Raw genomic sequence first — 25,530 nt, forward strand, 5'->3', positions numbered from 1 at the left:
GCCGCGCCCCGCTGGGCGGGGGAGGATGGGGAGGCCCCGCGTGTCTCGGGGGCGGGGCGCGGATGCCGTCACGTGACGCAGAACGACCAATCAGCGCACCCCGCCGCGCCCGGCGCGCTCCTGCGCGGAAGCGGCCCGGGCCGAACGGGACAAGCTCCGCCCGGAGTTGGGCACGGCTCGCGCCCGGCGCTTCCGGTGTGCGGCGCGGCGCATGCGCGCGGGGCCCGGCGTCAGCTGATCCAGCGCCTCCTTTGCCGCCGCCGGAGCGACTCGGGCGGATTCGGGCGCGCCGGGCCGGCCCAGGTGAGACGCGCTGCCCCCTCTCCCCCTGCCGCGCACCGCTGCCTCCGCCTCTCCCGAGCTGCGCCCGGGGGTCGCCCTCCTCTGCGGTGAAGGAGGGCTCGGCTCTCGCCTCATCCCGCCCCGCTTGGACCCTGCCCGGGAAGGACGCGGTCTCCCCGTGGAGCCGCTCCCGGAGGAAGCGCGGCCCCCGGCTCTGCGGAGCGGGTGTCGCCGGGGCCCTGGGCAGCTGACCTTCATGGAGCCGTGTCCCGGCAGGACGGCCCGCTGGAGGCGGCCATGCGCCTCCTCGCTCCGCTTCGCAGGGAAAAGAGACCTGGAAAGCGAAGCAGCCCCTGAATGAAAAACCTGCTGAGCGCTCGTCGAAGACGCCCAGTGAGATGCTTTAGCGTTACGCCAGAATTCCTTACAGAAAAGGAATGGGGTGATAGCGGCTGGGTTCCAGTGCCAGGTCATCCCACCATCTTGAGTGGGTGGATCTGAATCTTTCAGTGCCTTGACCGCAGCCCAGCTGAGAGCGAGCAGCAGGGTTATGGAACAGGAATGTTGCTGCGGGCTTCTCACTGCAGCCCATCCGTGGCTGAAGAGCCCCGCGGTTGTCTTGCAGTTGAATATCCTGATGGCACACCAAATGCGCTTCCTATTCCTGTAGGCAGTGACAAAATTCTACCTTAGATGGGGTGTTCCAGTCATCACCCTTGGCGTTCACTTAAAGGCAAGAAAGAAATCTTGCATGACTGGATTCTGGATGATATTGTTCGTGTTACAGGTAGCTGTGAGATTGGAGTATGTGACACATATGTGTCAAGATCCATTCATTCCATGCAGTTGCCCAAAGTGATAGACTTTCTTAGGAAGAAAGTAAAGTCTTTCTTCCTAAGATTTTACTGTCTTCCCTTAGAGAATTTGCATAAAAGCAATTTGGTGATCGTTTTATTCATTGTAATGCAATACTTCAGCTAAGTACACTGGCTATTTGATCTAGCATGGTATTTCAAATGCTAATTCCACTTGGTGAAGTGGAGAGGGGGTGGAAAAATAGGAAAACCTGCTGATAGACTGCTAGAAGTGATTTATTAGCAAGAACATGCCAGATACAAACTGGCATTTGCAAGTGTAAGTTTGAGTAACTGAGGAAGATCTTCAGTATGTTGTAAGTTGTGCTGTATTTTGCTGACTTCTGCACTGTGCAGATCTGCAGCAGCTGAATGTTTGCCTTCTCTGTGTGGTACTTTCAAAGGCCTTTTCAATGACCAGCAAATATAAACATTTAATAATACCTACGTTTTATCATTTTCTATGTAAGAATATGTGAAGTGAGACCAGAATCTACAGGTCTCTGAACTACCAGAAGTACTGCAGATTATTTTTGCTGTGCCTGTCAGTCTGTAATGCAAAGGCCTCTGGGAAAGCTTTATGCTTTTATGTGGGGAAAAAATTAGTCTTAATTTTGTGATCAGGTGGCAAAGTCTGACATTCAGAAATACTAAATCACCATGGACATCAGCTTGAGAGAACAGGGAAGGAGAAATGAAGGCAACTGGAAAATGGTTGCTGGCATCAGCTGACTGTTCAAAGGGGGGGTTGTAGTCTTGTGTTGCAATAGTAACACAAGATCTCTGTTTCCTGTAAATGCTGCCTTGTCATTTTCCAAATCAAGAATTATTTTCTGCAGGTAGTGCTACTAGAGGTTGAGCTTCTATCGACTGATTACTGTTGCTTCATTTTAATAGAACATTAGCTTGAATTCAGCTTTTATTTTGGTCTGAGTATATATTGACCATTTTATTCCTCACTGACCCTGATTTACAAAGTCTGTGGGCATGAAGTGACCTTGTTGCCTAAATGTTTCACCCAGTATGACTTCATGCGTTTATCTTCCAGACTTGCATGGATGCTGGTGTTACACATTGTCATCCAAAGCTGCTAGAGACCAGCAGGTTACCAGATGATTCCCCTGAAGATCCTTTTAGAGGCACTGTGCATTCTTTCTTGTGTTTCCATGCCATAATGGTTTGTCTTTGGGTTCTCAAGCTCTGAAAGTTTCTACTGATGGGTTTCCCATCATGCTTTTAAATTGCATGTTTGTGAGCTATGGTTGTGCTCCTAATTACTCCTCTAGACAGAGTAAAAGGATTGCAGGATAACCTAGCTGGAGTCTTTGGTTACTTTGATGTTGACCATAAAATGTTGAAAGCCACTGATAACCAAGTAGTAATCCCTCTTTTTTTTTTTTTTTTTTCCCTCTGTTTTCTTAAGAAAACTCTACAAACACAAATCATGCATCAACCCAGTGCTACATTGCCTGAAGTATATTATTTTCTCCATGCTTGTTTCATTGGTTAAAAAGTGGGGGATTTCAGACTTGGAAATATTGAGGCATTGTTGAACAATTGTATCCACATGATTTATTTTTTTTTAGGCTGGAATTTTAACAAGGAAAACAGACCATGTAGTCAACTGGAATATCATGCTCATTCATTCTTACTTGATATTTTAAATCACGTGTCTTCTTTGTCCTTCCAGCTGAGCAGAGAGAAACAGAGTCCTACTCCAGCAGAAGAAGCAGAATTAATTTAAACTTTTCAGCCTTTTTTTTTCCTGCACAGGATAAGCCAATAATGACTTAAATATCCAACATGCAAAACCAGTTTTGACTGGATCTTCTGTTTGTCACTGCTGTATCTTCTTTTATGATATAAAAAGCTTTTTGCTTGTCTTTGATGTGCTCACTCCATTCCTCCCTTTGGGAGTGGACAGCTAAGCTTTTACCAAGTTCTTGGATTTGGCCCTCTCTCAAGGTGTTGAGTTCTGCACTCTCATAAATATTCTTTGGTTTTGCTTTATTTCATTCAAGCATTTATTTCTATGTTTGTCAAGCTCTCAAGTTCAACACCCTCGTATCTCAGAAACACCGACCGTTTGGTGCCATCTTTTTAGGTGGCCATATAGATATATTATATGGCAGTTCTAACAGACTTTGTCTTCCAAGCCCTGGCTTTACTGAAATCATACACCTTGAAAACCAGTAAGATGTATACAGATAGATCCTAAAAGTCTAACAAATCTTGTTATTACCTCTTAACCAAATGGCAGATAAAGACCAGTTTTAGCTGCTGAATTTATTTGCTTGCTTCATCAGCTTGGCTACTCCTCTGAGCTTGTGTAATGGTAAAATTCAATTTTGCTGCTCACTCTGTTCAGAAATAATTTGTCTGACAGCAGCCCCTCTTAATTTTGTCATAGTTGACAACATTTTGGGGAGTCTGTTATGTTCAAATCAAAAGTAATCAGCAAGGACCAAAACTAGTATGGAAAGCTGCCCCAGGTAATTGAGACTCATTGTGCTGAACAGGTAAATGAACTAAAAAGCCTGCTGAAAATAGACTTGTTGAGGATACAAATGCTTGAGAAAAGTGGTGTTCTAGAGGGTCTCTGTAATATAAAAGCCTTATGTTTGTCCTTCCTAATCAACTGAAAAGTGCTCGCATTGTAAGCATTCTTGTAGCCAAGTTGAGATGTTGGTGCTCTGGTGAGTTTCAGATGACCAGTCTGCCCAGCTGTGTTTCTACCAGACAGCATCCCCTGAAAAATGCCAGAATGTGTGCTCTGAAGATGCTGTGTCCCATCTTAAGGCTGCTGTAAGCTATGCTTGCCTACTGAAGTGGTTTGTGGTGGCTCATGTAAGAGAGGTGGTTTGGATGTCTGTGATCCTGGTCTGTGTTCTGTGCCCTAAGCAAGAGGAGCAGTCCTGTTGTGGTTGGGATGGTTGGATGTGAGGAAGTGTAGAAAGGAAATGGGAAAAGCCATGGACTTCATAGAGAGAGAGAGAGCTTTTATGTGCCTTTTTTGTGTAATAGCCTGAAGAATGACTTGACAGTTTTTTAATATCCCAGCAAAGAAATTGGGTCTTTCAGGAGCTTCAGTTAGGGCGACAAACATTTGGTCCTTCTTCTTGTTACACTGTATCATTACTTTATTTCCACTCTGAAAGTAAGACCTTGAAAAGCAGCTCTTCAGAGAGAACCCTGCGAGAGTATTTCAGACTAACTGCAGACTATATTGATAAAGATGTCTAAATAGGCAATTCTATTATGTGAATTGCCTATAGATCCTTGACATTTTGAGGGTTTTGTTATCATGAGATAAGTTTGCATGAGCTGGTAGATTTTCAGACAACCACCACAATATGTCGTTCAAACGATGTTAAAATTTAATATGTTGGAAAGCCTCTGGCTGTTCTAAAGAAGCTTGTAAATACTTCAGGTAATTGAACATAAAATTTCCAAATGTAGCTCAGCTTGCTTTAAAACATAAAGGTGCAATTTTCCATTACAGGGAAAGTTAACCTCAACTTAATTTTCTTTTACTGGAATCCAGTGCCAGTAGGTGTGCTGTGGTTCCAACCATGTGTTTGATTATACCAAAGGTGCTGTAAAAGAGTACTTCTATCTGCTAGGGATGTTGGGTCTTTCTCATGCAAGACTTTCATGCAGACTCACTCCTGGTTCAGCTCTTCAAACTAGCTGTCGAATACTTTGCATAATAAACTGAAGATTGCGTAATATCCTAACTTTAAAGTTGATCTGAAAGTTAAGTGTAGTGATGAAATGCTTATTCCAAACTCATGCTCAGTATTTTAGCCATTACACGTGGGGAGAGTTAGAGGAGACATGCGTTCTAATGAGCCCAAACAACTCCTGTGATTCAGCATGTAAAACTGAGCCTGACTTAAAAATCTAGCAACAGTTGCTTTGTAAAATTGCACACCTTTTGTCTGTTGAGGTAAGATCGTCAACTCTTCTGAAGTGACTTCACTAAACTGCAGTAAAGTTTGCTAGTATAGTGGCTTACAGCTGTTTATTCATTTCATTTTAATGTTTGTCATCTTAAAGGTTAGAGCAACAAAAAGTATTTCAAGTAACAGTGCCAAATACACCTGATAATGGAGTGACTTTTACTTAATAAAAGCTAGGATGGGTTTTAGTCTGGCAGTAATGTTAGTGAGGTTAATGAAAACTGTTCATCTAGAGGAAAGGACTGAGCATTGCACTGAGCAGATGGCTGCAGTACTTTTCAGCCCTCGCAGCTAGATGACAGGATCAGGATAAGAAAAGAAGGTCACTGTAAAACATAGAAATGAATTTTGTATTAGTGTTCTGTATTATGGTTTGGATTTCAGTTGCATTAGATCTTTCTTTTGTGTGAAAGTCTGTCAAGCCAAAAAAAGGGCAGAATGTGTAGCAGGCTGAAAGGCATGTCAGATTTTTCACAGTAATAAAATTGTGAAGCAGTGTAGCAAGTAAGAACTAAGGAGAGGCTCATCAATTTCCTCCTCTGGAGAAGCCTCAGCTGAGAGGAAAGAATTGGTATAGGAAACCCTATTATGGAAAACTAGCATATGAGTCTGTTGATGAACAATGTTTCACATGGACAATGTGGTTTTCTCTAGTAACAGGAGTATTTTAATGGATTTAGGTAGGATCTTTCTCAACTCTAGATATAGCATAATAGCTGTGTTTGATGTTTGAAGGCCGCTTATCTGCTGAGCCGATCGTATCTTCAGTGGGTCAAAGCAGTTATGCAGTGAACACCTTGCCAGCCTTTCTACCTAGTTTTATTTTTGCTGCTGACTTCTTGGTCATGTTCAAACAGCTTTGTTCTAGTATTGTTCTGGGCTAACTGAAGGAATTTGCCAAGCTGCTGAATAAAAGCTTGGGTGCTTGAGTAACAACTTGTGATGGTGGTACATCTTTGAGGAAGAGGCTTCACACCCCTTGCTTTAGGAATATGTATTTTTTGTATAGATGTATCAAATATAAATGTTTTGTTATGCCTTTAGCTTGGATGCAAGGCATGATGTTTGTTTGAAGTATTAGACTTGTATTGGCATGCCCACAGTTAAGTCCCCATGTGTTTTTAGGAAGAGGACAGTAGGAACTTGTGGTGGACTTAAAGAATTCAGTGTTGTGTGGTCTCACTTTGTAGCCTTTATGCTGCAATGACAGTGGCAGCATAATTCCCTTTCCGTCTCTGTCCTTGAATACACATGGATTTACATGTACATGTGCTAAGCAAAGCAAGCTTCATGTGAGAGAAAGGGGCTTACAGGAACCCAAGGAAGAAGTTATGTGAAAGATAAATGGTCTTGTAGGGTTGCAGATGGGTCCACAGTATGTAGCTGATCATCACTTAAGCAGGTTCTGGATTTATCTAGAGCAGAGGTGGCCTCAAAGTGCCCTGTGACAACCGAAATTGTGTGAATAACTAAATGGAAAAATGTCCATATTGTTGAGTTGAGAAGAAATCTTTCTAGCTCAGAGCTTACAGCAGGAAGGTTGGTGCTGTTCGCTTCACAATGTCTGTGTCATGAGTCACATGGTTGTGTTGAGCACAGGATGTGACCCTGCCTGGTTTCATTAGAGTGCAGATGACACAGTTGGAAGGTGTGGGATATAGCAGAGGGCTGTGCTGCCATGCAGAGGGACTTGGACAGACTGGAAAAATTGGCAGACAGGAATCCCATGAAGTTCGACAGAGGGAAATGCCCAGTCCTGCGCCTGAGGTGCAATAACCACATACCCTGCTGCAGCTGAGGACTGAGTGAGTGCTGAGAAGAACTGGGGGTCCCCAAGCTGAATGTCAGCTGGCAGTGTGCCCTTGTGGCAAAGGCAGCCAGCACCATCCTGGGTTGTGTTTGGAGGAATCCCACCAACAGGTTCAGAGAGGTGTTTTTTCACCTTGGTTAAACTTAAAGGAAACCACATCTCTAGTGCTGTGTCTGGTTTGGGTTCTCTGGTGGAAGAAAGATGTGGCTTAATGGTGTGCATCCAGAAAAGGGCCACAAAGACTAAGCGTTTGGAGGTAGGAAAAGCAGATGGGAGAGCTGGGATTATGTAGTCTCAGGAAGAGAAGGCTCTGAGAACCTTATTGTAAAGTATATAAACACCTGATTGGGGGAGCAAAGAGGATGGAGCCAGACTCTTCTTATGGTACCTGCTGAAGTAACATGACACAATGGGGACAAACTGAAATACAGGGAATTCCCTTTAAACATAAGAAAACATTTCTTACTGCAAGGGTGTCTGAACACTGGAACAGGTTGCCCAGAGAGTTGTGGTGTCTTCATCCTTGGAGGTAATCAAAATGCATCTGGCTGTGGCCCTGAGCAGCCTACATCAGCTGGTGTGGAACAGAGTGTTGGAATAATTGCCAAAGATGCCTCCCAACCTCAGCAATTCATTGTTTAGTGACTGAGAAACTTGGAGTAATTTTCCCTGCTGTGTTACAGTAAAATTGTAACTGCAGAGTAGGAAGGAGTGAGGTTCCTGAGAATACTATTTGGCTTCCTTTCTCAGTGACCTGTGGTAGAGTTCTGGGTGTGTTGTTATTTGTGGGACAATATCCCAAATTCTAGATATGAAAATGCCGCCAAACTTCTGCATTTGTCTAGTAATTCAGGCACTGTATTTTTTTTTTTTTGATACTTCCTCTTAAAGATATCATCTGTTAGAAGGGGAAGTATAAACTGTCCTTGTTACAGGAAATCTGTGGCAGTGATTATCCTGTTGTTTATGAGGCCCTTGCAACAGATATTCAGGCAGCTGGACACTGGGATTTATGCACTGTGCCAGAGTCTGCTCAGGTGAACACAGTAAATGTTGGCAGTCTTGAATCTGAAGCATCACTCCAGTGTGACACTAAGCTGATTGTCCGGTGTGGGTGGTGATCTTTACTATCCGGCAATGTCCAGGTTTTTACTGAGGAGAGGAAGGTTATTTCCTTTGGCTACACTTCACTGTTCATGCCTATTAAGCTTTCCTGGATATCATATGTAAGGGCTTATATTCTGACTCCATTTTTTTACCCTTGGAAATCAAAAGACATTAGTCTGTTTCAGATATACTAAAATCTATGACCTTCAAGTTCAAAGTTATTCCAGCAGAATGAATCTTAGCGCTGGTGACTTACTGATGTAATGTTGCTGCTTCCAAATTACTGATACAACATCTGAAGTGTTGGTAATCGTAGAACTTGAACAAGTCCAAGAAGATGGACTTGAGAAGTTGTGAAGACTGCAGGGAACTCTTCAGCTTCATGCAGGTTTTTAGGGAGGGTTCGCACAACTGCTGTGATCTGGTCAGCATACAGGGCAGTTCCTGTCATTCTCAGACAACAGATTCCAGCGGCTGTCACTCAGGGTGACACAGCTCTGCTTTGCTGAGATGCTGGATGTCTCGCAATGGCCTTGGTGCTTCTGCCGGCCAGGGGAAGGGCTTCTGAGCATAGGGAAGCCCCACAAGACTCCTGGAGGCAATCAATATTGTTCAACATGCTCAAGCAATTAGTATTGCAGTGCGTTCAGCGCCTCCCTGTGCAGTCTGTTGTTAAACAGTCGTTCTGTTAAGCTCTTCCAGAGCACAGCACACACTGACATGGCTGTGTTACACCGAGGGGCTGACAGGTGAACGGATTCCAGCAGAAAACAAGCACCTCTTTCAGGGATTTTCCAGTAGTTGTATGCACCACTCGGGACACTGGAATTCCTGGCTTTGTAGGAGGCCCTTAAGGCCAAATGGATTTCTTCTGCTCGGTGCTGTGCAGTAGGGAGGGCACAGATGGGAGTTCAGCTGGGCTCGAGGTGGCTGGAATTGCTATTGCGGCATTCCTCGGCGCTGGTGGGAGAGAGAGGGAGAGACTGATGACTCATCAAGTCAGGTGGTTGTGCCTCTGCTGTGTGTCAGAAATCTCTTTCCCCTCTGCAGCAGCCTTTCTCATCCCTCTGTGGAGGGGCACTGGAAGGACGATTATTTCGCGAGCAGTGATGCTTCACTGCTGAATCCTAGCTTTGGAATTTGGCCTGTGGGTTTTTAGTGCTCCCTGCTTCTGCAAAATAAGGTAAGGAGCTGTGTTTATGTGACAAAATTGTTGTGGATTTTCTTCCTTGCTGCAAGAAGGCTCCTTCTAAAAATCTCACCAGAGTCTGTATTTCTAAAAGATCTTTGTGTTAAGGCAGTTCATCATGTAAATTCTGTGTCTGATCAAATGTTAGATGCAAAACCCAGGAGCAGTGAAGGAAAATGGGTTTCTCCAACATTGAGAGCAGGGCAGTTACATTTTTGGGGCTACTGTGTAACCAGCTTACTGTGCTGGGGAGAAACCAAGATAGAAAGCTGAGGTTATAGGCTCTTTGTCGTTTAATTAGGACTTTAAAAACAGTGTAATAAATCACCTTTTAGTCAGAGAAGGTTCTGCTGCTAGTAATACTCTGATTTCTGGCACTATTAGAATATGACTGCTAGAGCTTAAGAGCACGTTTGAAATCAGTTGGTGAACGGTTTTAGACAAGGAAGATATAAATTGTAAGGGATACAAGATGCATTTTACTCATAAGGGAATTAAAATTAAGCTAATATCCTATGTAGGTGTGCTAGTGGAGTTTTGTAGGAGGGAATTGCATATAGTGCCTAATATCCTGTGTTGGCAAGAGGCCTTTCCAAGGCCTCAGGGGCTCTGAAGATTTATGAAATGGTCAGCTACCATGGCTTCTGGGGTACATACATGCTTTAGGGAATTTCATTTTCTTTGAGTATTGGCAATGAAAACATCAAACAGGGTAGGAAGGTAAGGCAGCATTTTGATCCTTGAGGACTTTTCCATATAAATTGAAAATCTGTAGTGCTAGTACAGAAGCACAAGAAAATGATGCAGAGATAAATAACAGCTTTTTTTCCCCCCCTTTATTTGTGTTCAGTTTTAAGAGACTGTAGCCCCTTAAAAAAGGTCAGCTTGGCTTTGTGTAGACTGTAGACTTTGGGGGTATAGTGGAGGTGAAACAAAAGTGAGAAAGAATTTACACCTTCTACACTTGAAATAGTTATAGGTATGTGTTTAAAAGCTTTTGGTGCAGATGCTAGAGATCATGGTAAATGCAGGGTTTATTAGTGTGTTGCTGGGTGGTCTAGTGGAGGAATGCCCTGCTCTTTTACTTGGCTTGGCCAGTAATTTGGAAAGGTGGCTGTAGGAAGAGAGAGGGAGCAGAGCAGCCACAGGAACAAGAGAGGCAGGTGCTGGCTGTCAGGATGTTGCCATTTAAGTGCAGAATGGCTGTTCTGAGGTTCTTACTTGCCTCCCTAAAAGATAAACAGTCTCTTCAAGCAGGTTTTGATTATGGAGAAAAGTTAATTTGAATTGAAACTGGCCCAGTGTTACTGCTTTTCCTTGCCTTTGTAATTTGACTCTTTCATAAGAGACATCTAATTGCCAAGGTGTGTTACTAATTCACTTATGAGAATGTGGTTTAATTCTCTACAGTGCTTTTAGAGAAGATGTTGGTAGTTGGACACTGGACATTGTTCTGTATGGTATATTGAAGTAAATGTTTAATTTGGATTTATAAGACCAGCTGCTTCTTTTGGTGTGAAAAACAATTGTGCTTGCCTGAGTTTTGCAATGTTTTTAGTTGTCAAAAGCAAAAAAGATGAGATAGTTGTGTTAGTCAGATCAAAACCAGCTCATACCAGCTGCTCAGGAACTGCAGATTGCTTTGCGAGGACCTCCCCTCTGCCATTTGTCAGAGGAGACATTTGACAAAAAAGCAATGAAATAAAAATTGTCTCCTAGGTCTAAACACCAGGAAGTGTGAAAGATAACCTATGGCTGAGGAAGCTAGAGGGATCTAATGGATATCTGGCTTAGCCATTGGGCTCAAGCAAGATAGACCCATTAGCAAGTCTGCTCCAAGCTGGTGGTGACTGAGCCATGATGCACTGTTGTGGTGGCTGCTGTGGAATAAATCAGTGGCAGCCATGATAGACAGTACAGTCCACAGACACATGGAGCCTGGAAGAAGCTATTCCTTCAGGATGAGCAGGGGTTTGGAATCGTGGGAGATCTTTTTCTTACAGAGCAGTGCCACCAATTTAAAACTTACAGATGAGTAAAGAGGCCGAGGGGCAGAGGACATGTATTGTTGTATTAAAAAGCTGGAAAAGAGCTGTATGATTTCCAGAACAGCAGAAGTCAGTTACTGCTCCCAAAGAATAGGCAAAAATGTATCCTTCGATTGTGCTGGAAAGGGTGGCAATGGAGTTGTCTTGCTTATTGTACCTGGGGCAGGTTTTTAAGCCCGAGTATGCCTTTGTATTTGCTGCCTTGTGGAAGATGCTGGGTTAGATTAGGCTCCTCTCAAAGGCTGAGTGTGCATGTCAACAGATGCCTCCCAGTTCATGCCACCAAACCAGGGGCCTTGCTGTTGATCAGCACAGGAGCACTGTGTGCTGGGGCTGCCATAGTGCACCTTTCCCCAGTGCTGTGTCCTAAGCGTGTCTGTGCAGGAGAAGTGGGAAGAGTGTGGACTCACAGTTCTCTAACACCCCTCAGTTTCCAAGGTAACACACAGCACGATAAGGGCTCACAAAGCAAAACCATTAAATCCTCTGATCTGCGCTGGAAGCAGGACAGCCCCACTGGCAGGCCATAGGACAAACATGGATGGAGGAAGTCTGGTGATAAAACAGCTTTTCCAGTGCCAGTTGTTTAAATTTGCTAAAGTTACTGGCAAGAGATGACAGCCTGTTGTTTAACTGTTGCAAATTGGGGGTTTTGGCCATTATTCAGCACAATTCCTCTGTAATGCTCTGTGGGTTTCACTGAGAGCAAAGACTGTGTAATATGTAGCTGTGAGACATAGAAAAGACTCATGTGTTTGTGTGCTGGTGCTTCTGAAAATCTGTGTTTCTTCCTCTAAATACTGTGATTCAGCATCTTAAGATAGCAGAAGTTGAATTTGCACAATTAATATTTGTAGTATTACATTTTAGAGACTGGTGGCAGTAAAGCAGACCTAGATCATTCTCTTGCTCACTCACAGTCATGGAAAACTCCATGTTTTGAAGGAGGGTAGCGAGATGTGGAATGCAAAAGAGATTTTCTGTTGTTTAAATGTCCTATTACCAAGCTTTAAAACAATAAAACAGTGTGAGGGCATTGTTGCACTGCGTCTTTTTCATTCAGTGGCGTTCTGTGGAGCATATTATGGAGTGGTGTTCTACCCCAGTGTTTCTGCAGTAAGGAATCTCAGACCGTTTGTTTAAATCAATTTTTCACTTTTTACAGCTTTAAAATCATCGTGGTTAAGGTGCTTCAGGCTATGAGCTCAGAATTCTTTATAACTGGAAATAAGAAGAGAGCAGAGGGAAGAGAAGGAACTTACTACATTTGTGTGTTCTTCAGGACTGACTCTTATTTTTTTTCTTTTGCTCAGTTGAACAGGCAAAATGGACTTCTCCAAACTACCCAAAATCCGCGATGAGGACAGAGAGGCTTTTGTTGGCTATGTTTATGGAGTTTCAGGACCTGGTAGGTATTACTTTGTAAAGGAAGTAATAAATTTTGTTTTATCTAGGATCTTGTTAATCTTCACTTGAAAGCAGAGAAGTATAAAAGAGCTCTGGGTGGTGGTTTTTGGTTTTTTTTGGTTTGTGGGGTGTTGGGGTTTTTTTGGGTGAAGGACTTCAAAGAAGGATTACTGTCTTATAGTCTGATAAACTATTAAAAAAGATGTTTTTATTAATTAACCTCTTTTAAAAATGTGATGAGCAGAAGCAGGCAGTTGAATAAAAACAACAATAATAATAACAAGAGGTAAGATTTCTGTGTGAGATAAAGCCCCTTGGTTAGAAATCTGCAGGGCCCAGTGTGCTAAGCTTCTCTAAAAGGTTATGAAATACATAGTCCATTCCCGCTGAAAGTTTGCCCCTGTGCTTTCTGAGATCCTCTGTCCCTGTCAGTGTCAGGCTGTTCTGTTTACTGCACCATGGGCTGGGGGAGCTCAGCAAGGAGCCACAGGAGTCAGGGAAGGTGATAGAATGTGATGGTAGTGCAGCTGGGAGAAGGACTCTTCCTTCATCTTTATCAGCTGAAATAGTTTAGGCTCTGATAGCAACAGCTTTTGAATGCATGCAGTCTCTACTGGCTTTTCTGTGCCCTCTTGCATTCTCTTCAAGAGCTCAAGGAAAGGATGGGAATGTGAGAACAGCAGATTAGCAAGTATTTTTGTTAATGCAATGTATTTGATGAATAAAAAAATCCCTACCTAAACAAGCAAAAGTTTTTTAATGCAAATTCTGTAACTGCAGAAGTGGTTCTTAGAAACAATTTTCAACTGACACAGCTTTCTTTCCCAAGAACTGGAAAATGTATTTTTGTGTAAATATGTGAATCCTGTGTGCATTTCTGTGATCATAACATACAAGATGTAATAAATTTTCTTCTAAAGCAGCCAGGACTCCATATGTGACCTGCTGAAATCTTAACTCAAAGCAGCAGGAAGTTTCAGGCCCAAAACATGCTGCACAACAGTCTTCATCTGTTGAAAGTTAATTTAAATGCCCTAGGATGGAGCTCACTTTTCTACAAAATAAAGCAAAAATAGTGTTTTCTTAAAAGCTTTCTAGGCATCACAAGGGTATTTAGCAGGTGCCTTGGCTTGATGCATCAATGTTTGTGTCAGCATCCAGATGCTACCAAGGTAAACAGAAGTTTAAGTGACTTGAAAATGCTGGCTGCCAACCACAGCTTAATGTAACTATTTGCCATTTTCTTGTGTGTGTTAATTTAGTCAGATGAGAATGTGACCCAGGTCATTGCAAGGGAGAAGTGCCTACGGAACTTGTTTGTCAAAGTCCACAGCATCTCACACCCTCAACGTTTTGCAATATGTCAAGAAAGATAAGAGAAATTATGGCCTGAATTATCCTTTGAATGACTACATTCTCATAGTGTCCTCTTATTCTGGATAAAGGACAGAGTGAAAACTGTAGGAAACTTATTCTTTTGCCTTTTAAACTAGAAACACCAGGAGTTGTGGCATCCCAGGAGTGTGTTTTCTGGTATGGGTGAAAACCAGGTGTATGCTGTGCAGTCCTTCCTGGCTTGTGATGGTTCAATTTCCTGAGCTGCAGGAAAAATAACTCACCTGTGTGTGCCTGTCTTTTTGCAGTGGTGACAGCCTGCAACATGGCAGGTGCTGCCATGTACGAGCTGGTGCGAGTAGGACACAGTGAGCTGGTGGGGGAGATCATCCGCCTGGAAGGTGATCTGGCAACTGTGCAGGTGTATGAAGAAACATGTATCCTTTTCACTGCTCCCTCTGGGCTGCCAGACCACAGGGTCCAGTCTGCTGGTGGTTAGGGTAAAGAGGATGGAAATGAACCCTTGATACTTTGGGCTCTGGCCGGACAACTGTTCTGCACTTGGTAAATGTTGATGGTTTTGAGGTGAATCTTACCTTGTGTGGCTGTGTAGAGAGGCGATTTTTTTTTTAACTGGAAATCAAAGTGTACCTTAGAATTCAAGTGCATTTTAATGCCTCTTTGTTAAGGCACTTGACAAGTGTCAATCATAAATGGCAAAACTAAGCAATATTTGTTGCATCTTTTTCTTTGCCTCTGATAACTGTGCTTGTATAATGCTTAAATAAGAAATGTAAGGTGGGCAGAATGCCTTCTTCTGGACAGAGTATTTTGCCAAACGTAATAGATTATGCTTTCTCTTCTGCAGTGGGCTTACAGTATCTTGGTCTGGCTATGATGCAGCATTTATTCTAAAATCTAGGCAACTTAAAATATATTTTTGTTACATATATATGTATATATAAGAGAGAATGTCAGAAAAGAAGTCCTAAAACTTGAAGCCAGGCTTCTTTGCTGCTTCCAAGAGGGCGGTGTATATCTGTAGAGCCTAGGAAAAAGGCTGTGCTGGCTCCCAAACCTTGGTTCTGAGGAGCTTTCTGGTAAACTGCTGACTAGGTTCTGTCTCTGCCTAATAATTTATAATTTTAGATGGCATCATTGTTACAGTGTCAAGTAGCTTTCCATCAGTTCATGGAACCAGTTTGAATATAGTTTACTTTTAATTTCCCGTTGAGCAGAAACTCAGTCATAGGCCTCTCTGATGTCAACTTGAATTTAATCTCTTGAGTTTTGTATAAGTTTTGGAGGTTTCTTTTGTGTTCTGGCAGGCCTTTCTGCCAAGGTGCTGGCCATTTGCAGAGAAAAGGCCATTGTGCATCTTTGGAGCTTAGGTAGTGCAGAGATCTGACAATTTGATACAAGATGGGAGGGCAATAGTGCTGGCCTTAGACAAACGCCTTTTAAAATTAGGCTGCTGTTGAAAAAAGCTGTGCAGGGTTCAAGATCAAAACAGTTGTGTTCTCTAAACAAATTCTGAAGTGAAAAATCCCATATTTCATAGCATTATCTGACTTAAACAGCCTAATCTGTTTTCTAGGTTTGAAGAAGTAAGAAATGTGCAGTGTTTTGTCATCCCACTGCCTGGCACTCCAGTGAACTCATCCATATTATTTGACATTAGTTGCCAACAACAGTTGACTTGAACAAATGATTGTAAAGCAGAATATTTGTCACTACTTTGCCTCTCTAGAGGATGGTGAACTTCGCTGTTTGATCAAATTCAAAATTTAGAGTAAAGCCTACATGCTTCTCAAGTGGTGATGTGTAACACAGGAATAGTATTACTCTGAAGTCAGAAAAGGGATTTGGGAGTATGATGTTATGAACCCGATGAATTCTGCCTGGTTTCTTTCCCTCGTTCTGGATGAACTTTTCCTCAGCAAATCTTTAGCTGGTGTCTCTGTAGGAGATCCTGTGCTCCGTACTGGGAAGCCCCTGTCAGTGGAACTGGGGCCTGGCATTATGGGAGCCATTTTTGATGGTATCCAGAGACCCCTCTCGGACATCAGCACTCTGACCAAAAGTATCTATATCCCTAGAGGTGTCAACGTGTCAGCTTTGAGCCGAGATATCAAATGGGACTTCACACCTTCCAAAAATCTGCGGGTAGGTGCTGACAATTCTGTGTTCCCCTCTTGCTCCTCCACCCCCAGAGCTTAGAGCTGGAGCAGTGTGGGACCTGTGGTTAATGCAGTATTTATTGAAGTTTGCAAAAAGGAGTGCTAGGAGCTGTTATTGATGTATGAGACTGGATGGGGATCACCAAAACTTTCTTGATATGACTTACGGTGTGTTGCTGCTGCATATGAGAAATTTACAGAGTTTTAATGAATTTACCAAACCACAGAGAAACTCGTGCAGTTGCAGTAAGTATCAGCAGAAGCAGGTGTTACCTGAGCAAAAAAGAATGACTGCAGCACACATTTTGCAAATGGTAAAGGTAGCCTTAGAGATGGAAAATGTCATGGCTTTAGGCCTTTGCAGCATCTTTTTTCCAACCCTGCAGCTTAGCATATGCTATCCTTTCTCTTAGCACATTAGATTGAGAGGTGGAAAAGAAAGGAGGAAGATTCCTTTTGTCTGTCAGTAATTGCTCCTGTTTGAGCCTTGAAAGGCACTTGAGCACAGGTAGTGTTGCTAGTAATGCTGTTGGAGTAATGAGTTATTTAAATGAGCTACTGTGCTGTAACAAGGAATTTTTAAAAGGGGTAATCACAGTACTAGACTTAATAGCTGTAGTATTTTTTAGTTTGTCAAGATTCTTTTTTAAAAGTTATGACTAATAGACCTGTTCTGATTTTAGGTTGGCAGCCACATCACTGGTGGAGATATTTATGGTGTAGTGAATGAAAACTCCCTGATCAAACACAAAATCATGCTGCCCCCACGGAATAGGGGTACAGTTACATACATTGCTCCTCCAGGAAACTATGACACTTCAGTAAGTCTCCCAAACAGCAGTTGCTGGTATTTTCCATGTCTCTTTTATAAGGTTGATGTACTCTTTCTGTTCTGCATGAGGCCAGCTAAAGTGTTTCATGCAACAAGGTGTCTGAGTTAATGATCACTTCTGCTACCCTGCCTGCAGGGGTTGCATTGTTATTTTGTGCAGCTACTTTCTATGTATATGGCTTCCCAATGGCATTTCACTGTGCCATGTTTGATGACCTCTGTGGGGATCTACAGTATCTTATGAATATGTAAAATGGTCTTCAAAAGCATATTTTTAATGTATGCTGTATCTTGCACTGTTTTCCCTCAGTGGCCCTGTAAATATGGGAAAGAGCCTTCCCTTGGGAGGTGATAATTGCTTGTTGAGGTTCTAAGAGTTCTGTGGTGTTAGCAAAAGCCTGTGCAGAGTAGTTAAAATGGGAATTTGTATGCTGGTGCAGCATGCAGCTGTTTGCTTACTTCACCTGTCTGGTGCTGTCACTTAGGATGTTGTGTTAGAGCTGGAGTTTGAAGGTGTGAAGGAGAAGTTCACCATGGTGCAGGTGTGGCCTGTACGTCAAGTCCGTCCTGTCACTGAGAAGTTACCAGCCAATCATCCCTTATTAACTGGCCAACGAGTCCTGGATGCCCTCTTCCCGTGAGTACTTCCTTTATTTTCTACTGTGTAAGAAATCTCTCTTAGGGGGAAGCAGCGGCGGGAGACCATAGAGCCTTGGGGTTTTTTTTTTAAGGGTAAACTTTCACCATGTGTCACAGTGTAATCTTAAAAAATATTTAGGCTGAACTTCTCATATTTATTTGGCAGGTGAATCCACTGGGGGAAAAAGGAAGTTTAACAAAACTGTTCCCATCTATTGATTTTTAAGACTGGACATGCATAAACTTAACATAACCATGTCACACGTGCAGAAAGGCTAGAGCTTTCAAGCTTGCTATCTTCATTTGAATGTATGAGTAGGGTATCTTTCCATGGTCTTGAGGATGTGTAGTTTCCAATGATTTTGAGGTTGCTACGTAGGAAAACTGCTGCACTTAGCTGTAACACAAACTGCTCATTTAAGCAGCTAACTTCTAAGACACTGAATTCAGCTATTTTGGTCCTAAAACATTACTCTATAATGCACAGCTAAGTACAGTTGTTCTTTTCTTAGCATTTGCATTCCATTGCTGCTTCCAGCTGTGAAAACTGCTATGTTTCAAGCCCAAAAGTCATGCTGTTGTATCAGCATAAGTCACACACCTCAAGGACAGGAGAAGAAAAGGATGGTTTAATCCCTCAATGCTTTAATTTAGTGAAATACATCTGTGTTTCTCACCCAGAACATTGAATTTAACTCCTGTCATTCTGCTTTTGATGAGAGTGTTCTAGTGGAAAATATATTCTAAGATGGGAAAGAGCTGTTTTTTAGTTCCTTGCAAATCAGAGTCCTTTTTCTTTACTCAGGTGTGTACAAGGGGGTACAACAGCGATTCCTGGGGCATTTGGTTGTGGAAAGACCGTCATCTCACAGTCTCTTTCAAAGTACTCCAACAGTGATGTCATCATTTATGTAGGCTGTGGAGAAAGAGGAAATGAAATGTCTGAAGTGCTGAGAGATTTCCCTGAGGTTAGTGTGGAGATTTCATGGAGAGTAAACCTTCTCCTGGGAAGACTTGCTATGATACTGGTGTGGTAACCAAGTAAAATAGTATGTTGGTAGAATGACTTGAAAAGATCATCTTGCCTACCTCAAAGCCCTGGCTTTTGCTTGTTTTGGCTTGTTCAAGAATTATTTCAGTGACCCCTCAGTTGCAGAAGATGAGGTGAGGCAGAAGCATGTGCATTAAAAAGTTAAGCTGTGTGCAGTCTGAAAGACAAACCACCATATCCTAAAATTTTGAATCTCATCTCTGCTCTTAGTAGAATAGCTGTGAGGAAAGTATCCTGAAACAAGGCAAGTAAAACAGTAAAAAAAAAAAAAACAAGCAGCAAAAAATAAACAAAAACTATTACAGTTTGGATGTTTTCCCTTTTCTTGAATTTTAGTTAACAATGGAAGTTGATGGCAAGGTAGAAAGCATCATGAAGAGAACAGCTCTGGTAGCAAATACTTCCAACATGCCTGTGGCTGCCAGAGAAGCCTCCATCTATACTGGTAAGATTTACAAGAGGATAGAGAAACTTGTGTGCATAAAGCAAGCTGTCATGCTCTAGTATTTTCGGTTCCTGAGATGGCCATATCAAAAAGCCTGTCTAGTTTCAGAAGTAAACCCTTTCAGACCTTGCCTGCATCAAGTCTTAGGATCTTAATTGAGTCTGACTTGCTTGCATATAATTGCCATTTCTGAATATTAAGTAAATTTTGTTTATAAGGTGAAATTACTGTGCCAGGACTTGTGTAGATTTTCTGCATGTTTTAATTCTGTAAGCTTTAGGTTTTGACTAGCTTTTTGCTGACAAGTACAGCCACTTAATGGACAGGAATAGTATTCTCCGAGTTGGCAGACTAATCTTTCCTTTGCAGTTTCTTAAAGGCTTTTTTAAAATTCTTTTTTATAAACAGTTGTCAGATAATTCAGATAAAACATGACCTTTTCTCACTCCTGTATTCTGGTGCTTTGAAAGGGAAGGAGACATTTTACAGTAAGAAGAGTCTTTGTTCACAGTTTCAGTGAGGGAAAGAGTAGCATCACTGACATTACAGTGTCTCTTCAAAGAAATACACCTGAATGTAAGATGAGTCTGTGTGGCTCATAAACAAAAATGAGGAGAGTGAGAAGAAATAAACAGCAACAGCAAAAAAAGAAAAAGACAGCGGGAAGAAAGAACAACTTTCATTGTCCGTTTCCATCAAAATGTAAACACAAATATTTTGGTTTATTTGTATCTTTCTGGCAACATATGAGCACAGAATTCCTTTCTGAACTGTATCCTGCAGCACGCTGTTGTCTTTGTTACAGGAATCACCCTGTCTGAGTATTTCCGGGATATGGGCTACCATGTCAGTATGATGGCAGACTCTACCTCCCGATGGGCTGAGGCCCTCAGGGAAATCTCAGGGCGACTGGCTGAGATGCCAGCTGGTGAGTAGCCTTTCCTCAGCCCAGTCTTGTAAGTGCAGCCCTTAAACTCTGAGCCTTTGACTGAATCTCTGTGTGTTGGTGTTTGCAGACAGCGGTTATCCAGCCTACCTCGGTGCCCGTCTGGCCTCTTTCTATGAGCGAGCCGGGAGGGTGAAGTGTCTGGGGAATCCTGAGAGGGAAGGCAGCGTCAGCATTGTTGGAGCGTGAGTGTTGCCTTGCTTTGCCTCTGCACTGGCTGCAGTTCTTCTCGCTCTTTTTGTATGACACAGTAACTTTTTTTTGCCCGAGGAGAAGGTCTCATTGCTCTGTGCAGCTGCAGAATGTAAAAATACTGGAATGAGTAGGTAGATACTTAGTGTCTGTTTACCCAGAACTGCTGCTAAATTGTGAGTAGGGGCAGAAGGAATCAATGTGGATAGGTAGCTCTGTGAGGTGTGGAATCATAGGCACAGCAATCGGATCAAGTGGCTCAGGAAAGAATGTCCTTAGAGCTCTCTGAAAAGTGTGTCAAACCACGCTCAGGGCAGGAAAGAAGGGGCAGCTAGAGCAACAGTGTGTGCACTTGGGGGCACAATAAATCATGACTCTCATGCTTAAATAGAATAGGATTCCATGGAGTAGCATATCTCAGTGAAAAGCACACTACTTTTCACATGGAGTGCTGTGAAAAGCATGCTGTCCACAGGCATTCTCCTAGGTGATACTGGTTTATGTATCATAACCTGGGAAAAGTGGATTCCCTGTGTTTTCATGAGGGCCTCTGGCATCTGCAACAACACCCAGAGCGGATTTTTTTGTTCTGCTTAGTTCTGCTCTTCACAACATGCATATATAAGGGCTTTCTGCTTTTGAGGTTGGAAGCCTATTTTTTTTATATCTCTGGGAAGGTGTGTATTGGAGTGTCAAGCACAAATGAAGTAGTTACTGTATAGGTGAATATCAAAAACAATTTCAAATTGGGATATTGTTTCCTGTAAAATCACTGCACTGTGTATTCATGATGTTCTATCAGCACTTCTGCTGAATCTGTTCCAATTGAGAGAGGTTTGATGATCCAACCTGGAGTTACTACCTGGAGCTAACGTGACTGAAATTACACCTTAATACTGTCCATCAGTCACTGATGTAACTATTTTTTGGTATGCTTGATATTACCTGTGTGGGTAATCAAGCACTTTCTGCAAACATATTGCAACCTGTTATTTACTTGAAATCACCTTGATTCTTCTGGTTTCTCTGCACTGAGCTGTGCTGTCAATCATATGTTCAGTACTTCAGTTTGAACTGTGAAAACAACTCTGATAACCTTTTCCTGTCTCTTCCTGCTCAGTGTCTCTCCCCCAGGTGGCGACTTCTCTGATCCTGTCACATCTGCTACCCTCGGCATTGTTCAGGTATGTCCCATAAAATTGCAGCTCTTCTGTCCCCTTTGTTAAGACTCCAGATGGTTGTACTTCAGCACATTTGTGCCAGTGGCTGAGGTGAGAGCTTGGATAGAGACAGTGTTGTAGATGTTTTGGAAAACGTTCTAACACTGTAAAAAAGGTGACCTTGTGAGATGGTCTCCAACTGATGTGTCTGAGATCCCTTTGGGAGGGGGAGAGAAGGCAGCAATTCCTTCCAACCTGCCTGCTCAGGGATATCTGCCATTCCTTCCTGCCTGCTCAGGGATATCTGTGTGCTTTCTGTGTGCTGCCCATTGAGCTGCACTGCAAATGTAGCTGTTCCAGCTGAGATGGAAAGCAGACCACTCCTTAAACAGGTGCATTAAAACCACAAAAAAATCCTCAGAGAAGCTGACTGGGAGTGTCTTGCAAGTGTTTGCAGTTTTGGGAAAAGCAGTTACATCTATTGGGTTTCCACTTAGACTTGAGTATTGAATTGCTTGACTGACTGCTCATGTGGGAGCAGTCTCAAGCTGAATAAATCTGAACTCAGCTTAGAAGTTGCATAATTTTTTGGGAAGTGTTATTTGAATGTCACTGCTATAGTTAACAGGCTCCCAGGCTTCCATTTGTGAAGCCTTTGCCATGCTGCATTAACTCCAACTTGCTCGACTTGCTCTCTGCATTTTTTTTAAATAACCTTCAATTATTTTAGTTCACTTTTGATTTGGAGAACTGATTGACCTTTCTGGCTTCTGGCAGGTTTTCTGGGGCCTGGACAAGAAGCTGGCACAGCGCAAGCACTTCCCATCTGTGAACTGGCTGATCAGCTACAGCAAATACACACGAGCCCTGGACGAGTACTATGACAAGCATTTCACAGAATTTGTCCCTCTCAGGACAAAGGCCAAAGAGATCCTGCAGGAGGAAGAGGACCTTGCAGAGATTGTGCAGCTTGTGGGGAAGGTGAGTGACCAGATGTGGTGTTGTTGAGCCATCCTCCATTTCCTTGTGGTAAGTGCAGGCTTTTGACCATGTCTTAGAGCAAACTCGATGGATACTGCATTGCACACAAAAGATCACTGGGAGATGTCAGACTCTCTCACCTCAAATTGGGTTTTATTCCAACTTTCCTACATGATGTTTGACTTCTCATGACAAATGCTTTTTCAGATCTGCTAAACCTTGGCTTGGTGCTACTTTTCTCATGTAAATGAGATTGTGGGACATCTGCTTGCTTTAAAGTTCACTTGCTTCACTGTTCTAGTATTGCTGAAATGCCCTTTGCTGCAACTTAAAGTACTGTTCCATTGGAAGCAGTCTTTGTAGAGAAATTATGCAAACGCCTATTTGCTGTTGAAGTAATCTGAAGGGTTACAGTTTGTTAGAAACCATGTTGCCAGCTGCAGGACAGAGGTGTTGGCATTTACAAGTTGCCTATAGAAACAAAGTGAAGTATGCTTTTCAAAAAATTTGTGATTATCTGTTTTTTCTTTGGAAACCTGTGACATATGGCTCCATTTTGCAGGCATTCTTTAATTTCCTTTTTTCACTTCAATGTTTTGAAGAGAAAGCTAAACTTGGACAGGAAAATTTCCATTGAAAGCTCTCAGAAAGGACCCAGTGAAAACTTTTTCAGCTTAGCACTGTAAATATGATAATTGGCAGGTTCCTGGCATATACTTGACAGTAGTTTAATTCCTTGATGTTCAGATGAGCTATTTTGATATACAGAGCTGCAGTAGTGTGTAGTAACATGTATTAAATACAGTTACTTGAAGGAAGTTTGCTCATGGTGCTCTGTCTCTTTGCTGACATTCTAGTCCAACCAAGACAAGACCTTTCATCAGATTTTGCCCAGTAGAACTCTCTTCTCTTGATGTGTCTTTGAAGAAAAGGAAATGGGGTCATATGATGTTTTGCAGTTGTCTGTTTACCAGACCATCTTCTAAAAGACTGGTTTGCAAAGCAGGGTGGGATTGGCTCCTTGGAGTGGAAGGGATATTGATGAGTCAATACTTGTGACTAAGCATTGTTCTCATGATAGAAGTACTGGAACTGGTGATTTTTTTTCTCAGGTGTTATCTTTGACAGTTCCTTTCTGACTGGGCTTGGCTAACAACTGCATCAAACCTTTAGAAAGGAGGAACTGTGGAAGTACAGTCAGTGTATGTTTTTCTTTTTAGCTCTGAATTCTGTTAGTCACCTCATGAAAGAAGGTCCAAACTTCCTGTCTAGAAAGCTACTTAAAGCTCAATCAGGCCCCTTTGGCAAAAGGATGATGAAGGTGGAAAAGAGCTACTTGTGCTGCCAAGAGCAGCAGTGTGCAGCAGGGTTGTGGCTGTCCTGTGGAGTATGACAGGCATTGTCATCAACTCCTTTTCTTGGATCTAGGTGGGAAAAGGACATTGGTAACAGTGCAGACAGTACCAAATCCTTTACTTGCTTCTTGGTCTAGCATGCTGAGATCTAGTCTTTCTTCCATAAGGATTGAGGAAGGTAAAAATTAATTTCTCTTTATGTAGGAAGGGGACATTTCAATGTATCTCATAGCAAAGCCTTGTGCATTTTCAGCATCTGGTGGCTTTTCCATGCTCTTAAACAGTGGGAAGGAAGTTCCCTTTTTCATCAGATAGACTTAAAGCAGACTTACTGTTTGGCCCATCTTAATCTGGCAATCAGTTAAATTGGCTGTTCTATAGCAGGGAGTGAGAAATACCCCGAAGACAGTTCTGCTTGGTGCTGTCTTAGGAGAGTAGGAAGAAGACAGGTACTGAAAGACAGTTGTTCTTGACCAGGATGCACTGTGTCTTCATGGACTTGAGTACTAAACTGTTTACCTTACTTTTCTAGGCTTCCTTGGCAGAAACAGATAAAATTACCTTGGAGGTTGCCAAGCTGATAAAAGATGACTTCTTGCAGCAGAATGGTTACACGCCTTATGACAGGTGAGATCTGACTGGCCACTCTGCCCTTTTGGTCCTGTGCAGTCTGGATTAATAGTTATTCTACATGGAAGCTGACCAGTGCAGAAATTAATGTTATTGTCCCTAAAGAAGTGGAAGAACTGTGCTTAGGTAGCCCATTTAACAGTGCATTCACATTGTCTTACCCAAGGCATGCAGACTCCTCCTGGAAACAGAACCCTTTGGGCTTCCCAGGTCTTCCTCTATTGTTCTGTTAGCCAATGTTTCTGCAGTAGCATGTCTAAAGAGACAGGACTGCTTTATTTTCATAGACAACATCCCAAGTCTTCCTGTTTATTCCGTCAATACACAGGGGACTGCAAGAATCTACTTTCAGTTACTATTGCAGAATTCTTGTGTAAGTTTGATCCATCAAAAACACCCTTACTCTCTCTTTCTCCCTAGTGAACTCTGCTTTTCTTCTTTCCTTGCTATTCTTGTGTTTTAACAGCCTGACAAGGGGCCTTTTTGTACTTCATCCCACTCCCCAGCCCAGGCAGATGAGGAAGTCTCAAGTACTTTATCATTAAAAATATAGACATCCATCATTTTGTAACAGTGTGTGCCTTTGATCAGGTTACTAGGGCAGCTATGTGTGTATGCTGTAGGAAGCCCAAGAAGTAGCACATAAATAATAATGAGGTGCCTTTTATGGCACACAACTAACCATTAAAAATTGAACTGTATGAAGTGTTCTTGTCATAGAGTAACTCCCTTTCCTGTGAGCAAAGAAACTTACAGAGCTGTCATCCCGGGCTGTTAGGAGGAAACCTGCTCCCTTGATGAACAAAACAGGAAGGAGGAATTCTGTTGGCTGCTCATTGTTTTCCTTCACTTGTTAACATTGGCACAGACTGAAACGTGAGACTTGCAGAGCAGCAGTTCCTGTTCACTCCTGTTTTGCCTGAATGTTTGGGTACTGCTTCAGAAACCTCAACTTCAATCAGCTTCAGGATGATTGTCTTGGTCTGCAGTCTGACTTCAAAAATGTGGGACCTGTTTGAGGCAGCCCCTCTCCTTTGGCAGTATACTATAACAATCCCTGGAGTTAAGCAGGCTGGCACTCTTTCTGTCAGGGGAGAATGCTGTTAACTGTTCCAAGATGCCTGA

The 25,530-nt window shown here is 42.6% G+C and overlaps 1 protein-coding gene across 2 annotated transcripts in view; it reads left to right on the forward strand.

Moving 5' to 3' along the window:
• The first annotated feature begins 193 nt into the window (after positions 1-193).
• Positions 194-25,530, forward strand: part of ATP6V1A (ATPase H+ transporting V1 subunit A) — a 29,717-nt gene continuing 4,380 nt past the window's right edge. The window contains exons 1-14 of one of the 2 annotated variants that reach the window (XM_066341038.1): positions 219-303; positions 9,066-9,198; positions 12,566-12,660; positions 14,303-14,431; positions 15,946-16,160; positions 16,858-16,995; positions 17,492-17,643; positions 18,451-18,613; positions 19,033-19,141; positions 19,947-20,069; positions 20,158-20,272; positions 21,400-21,463; positions 22,217-22,420; positions 24,308-24,402. In XM_066341038.1, coding sequence (XP_066197135.1) covers positions 12,579-12,660; positions 14,303-14,431; positions 15,946-16,160; positions 16,858-16,995; positions 17,492-17,643; positions 18,451-18,613; positions 19,033-19,141; positions 19,947-20,069; positions 20,158-20,272; positions 21,400-21,463; positions 22,217-22,420; positions 24,308-24,402 — 1,589 coding nt within the window. In that variant the 5' untranslated portion in view covers positions 219-303; positions 9,066-9,198; positions 12,566-12,578. Of the gene's footprint in view, positions 304-9,065; positions 9,199-12,565; positions 12,661-14,302; positions 14,432-15,945; positions 16,161-16,857; positions 16,996-17,491; positions 17,644-18,450; positions 18,614-19,032; positions 19,142-19,946; positions 20,070-20,157; positions 20,273-21,399; positions 21,464-22,216; positions 22,421-24,307; positions 24,403-25,530 lie in introns of both variants that reach the window. The other variant, XM_066341037.1, reaches the window with a different exon arrangement.

Source organism: Sylvia atricapilla, chromosome 2 (assembly GCF_009819655.1).
Source record: "Sylvia atricapilla isolate bSylAtr1 chromosome 2, bSylAtr1.pri, whole genome shotgun sequence".
NCBI lineage: Eukaryota > Metazoa > Chordata > Aves > Passeriformes > Sylviidae > Sylvia > Sylvia atricapilla.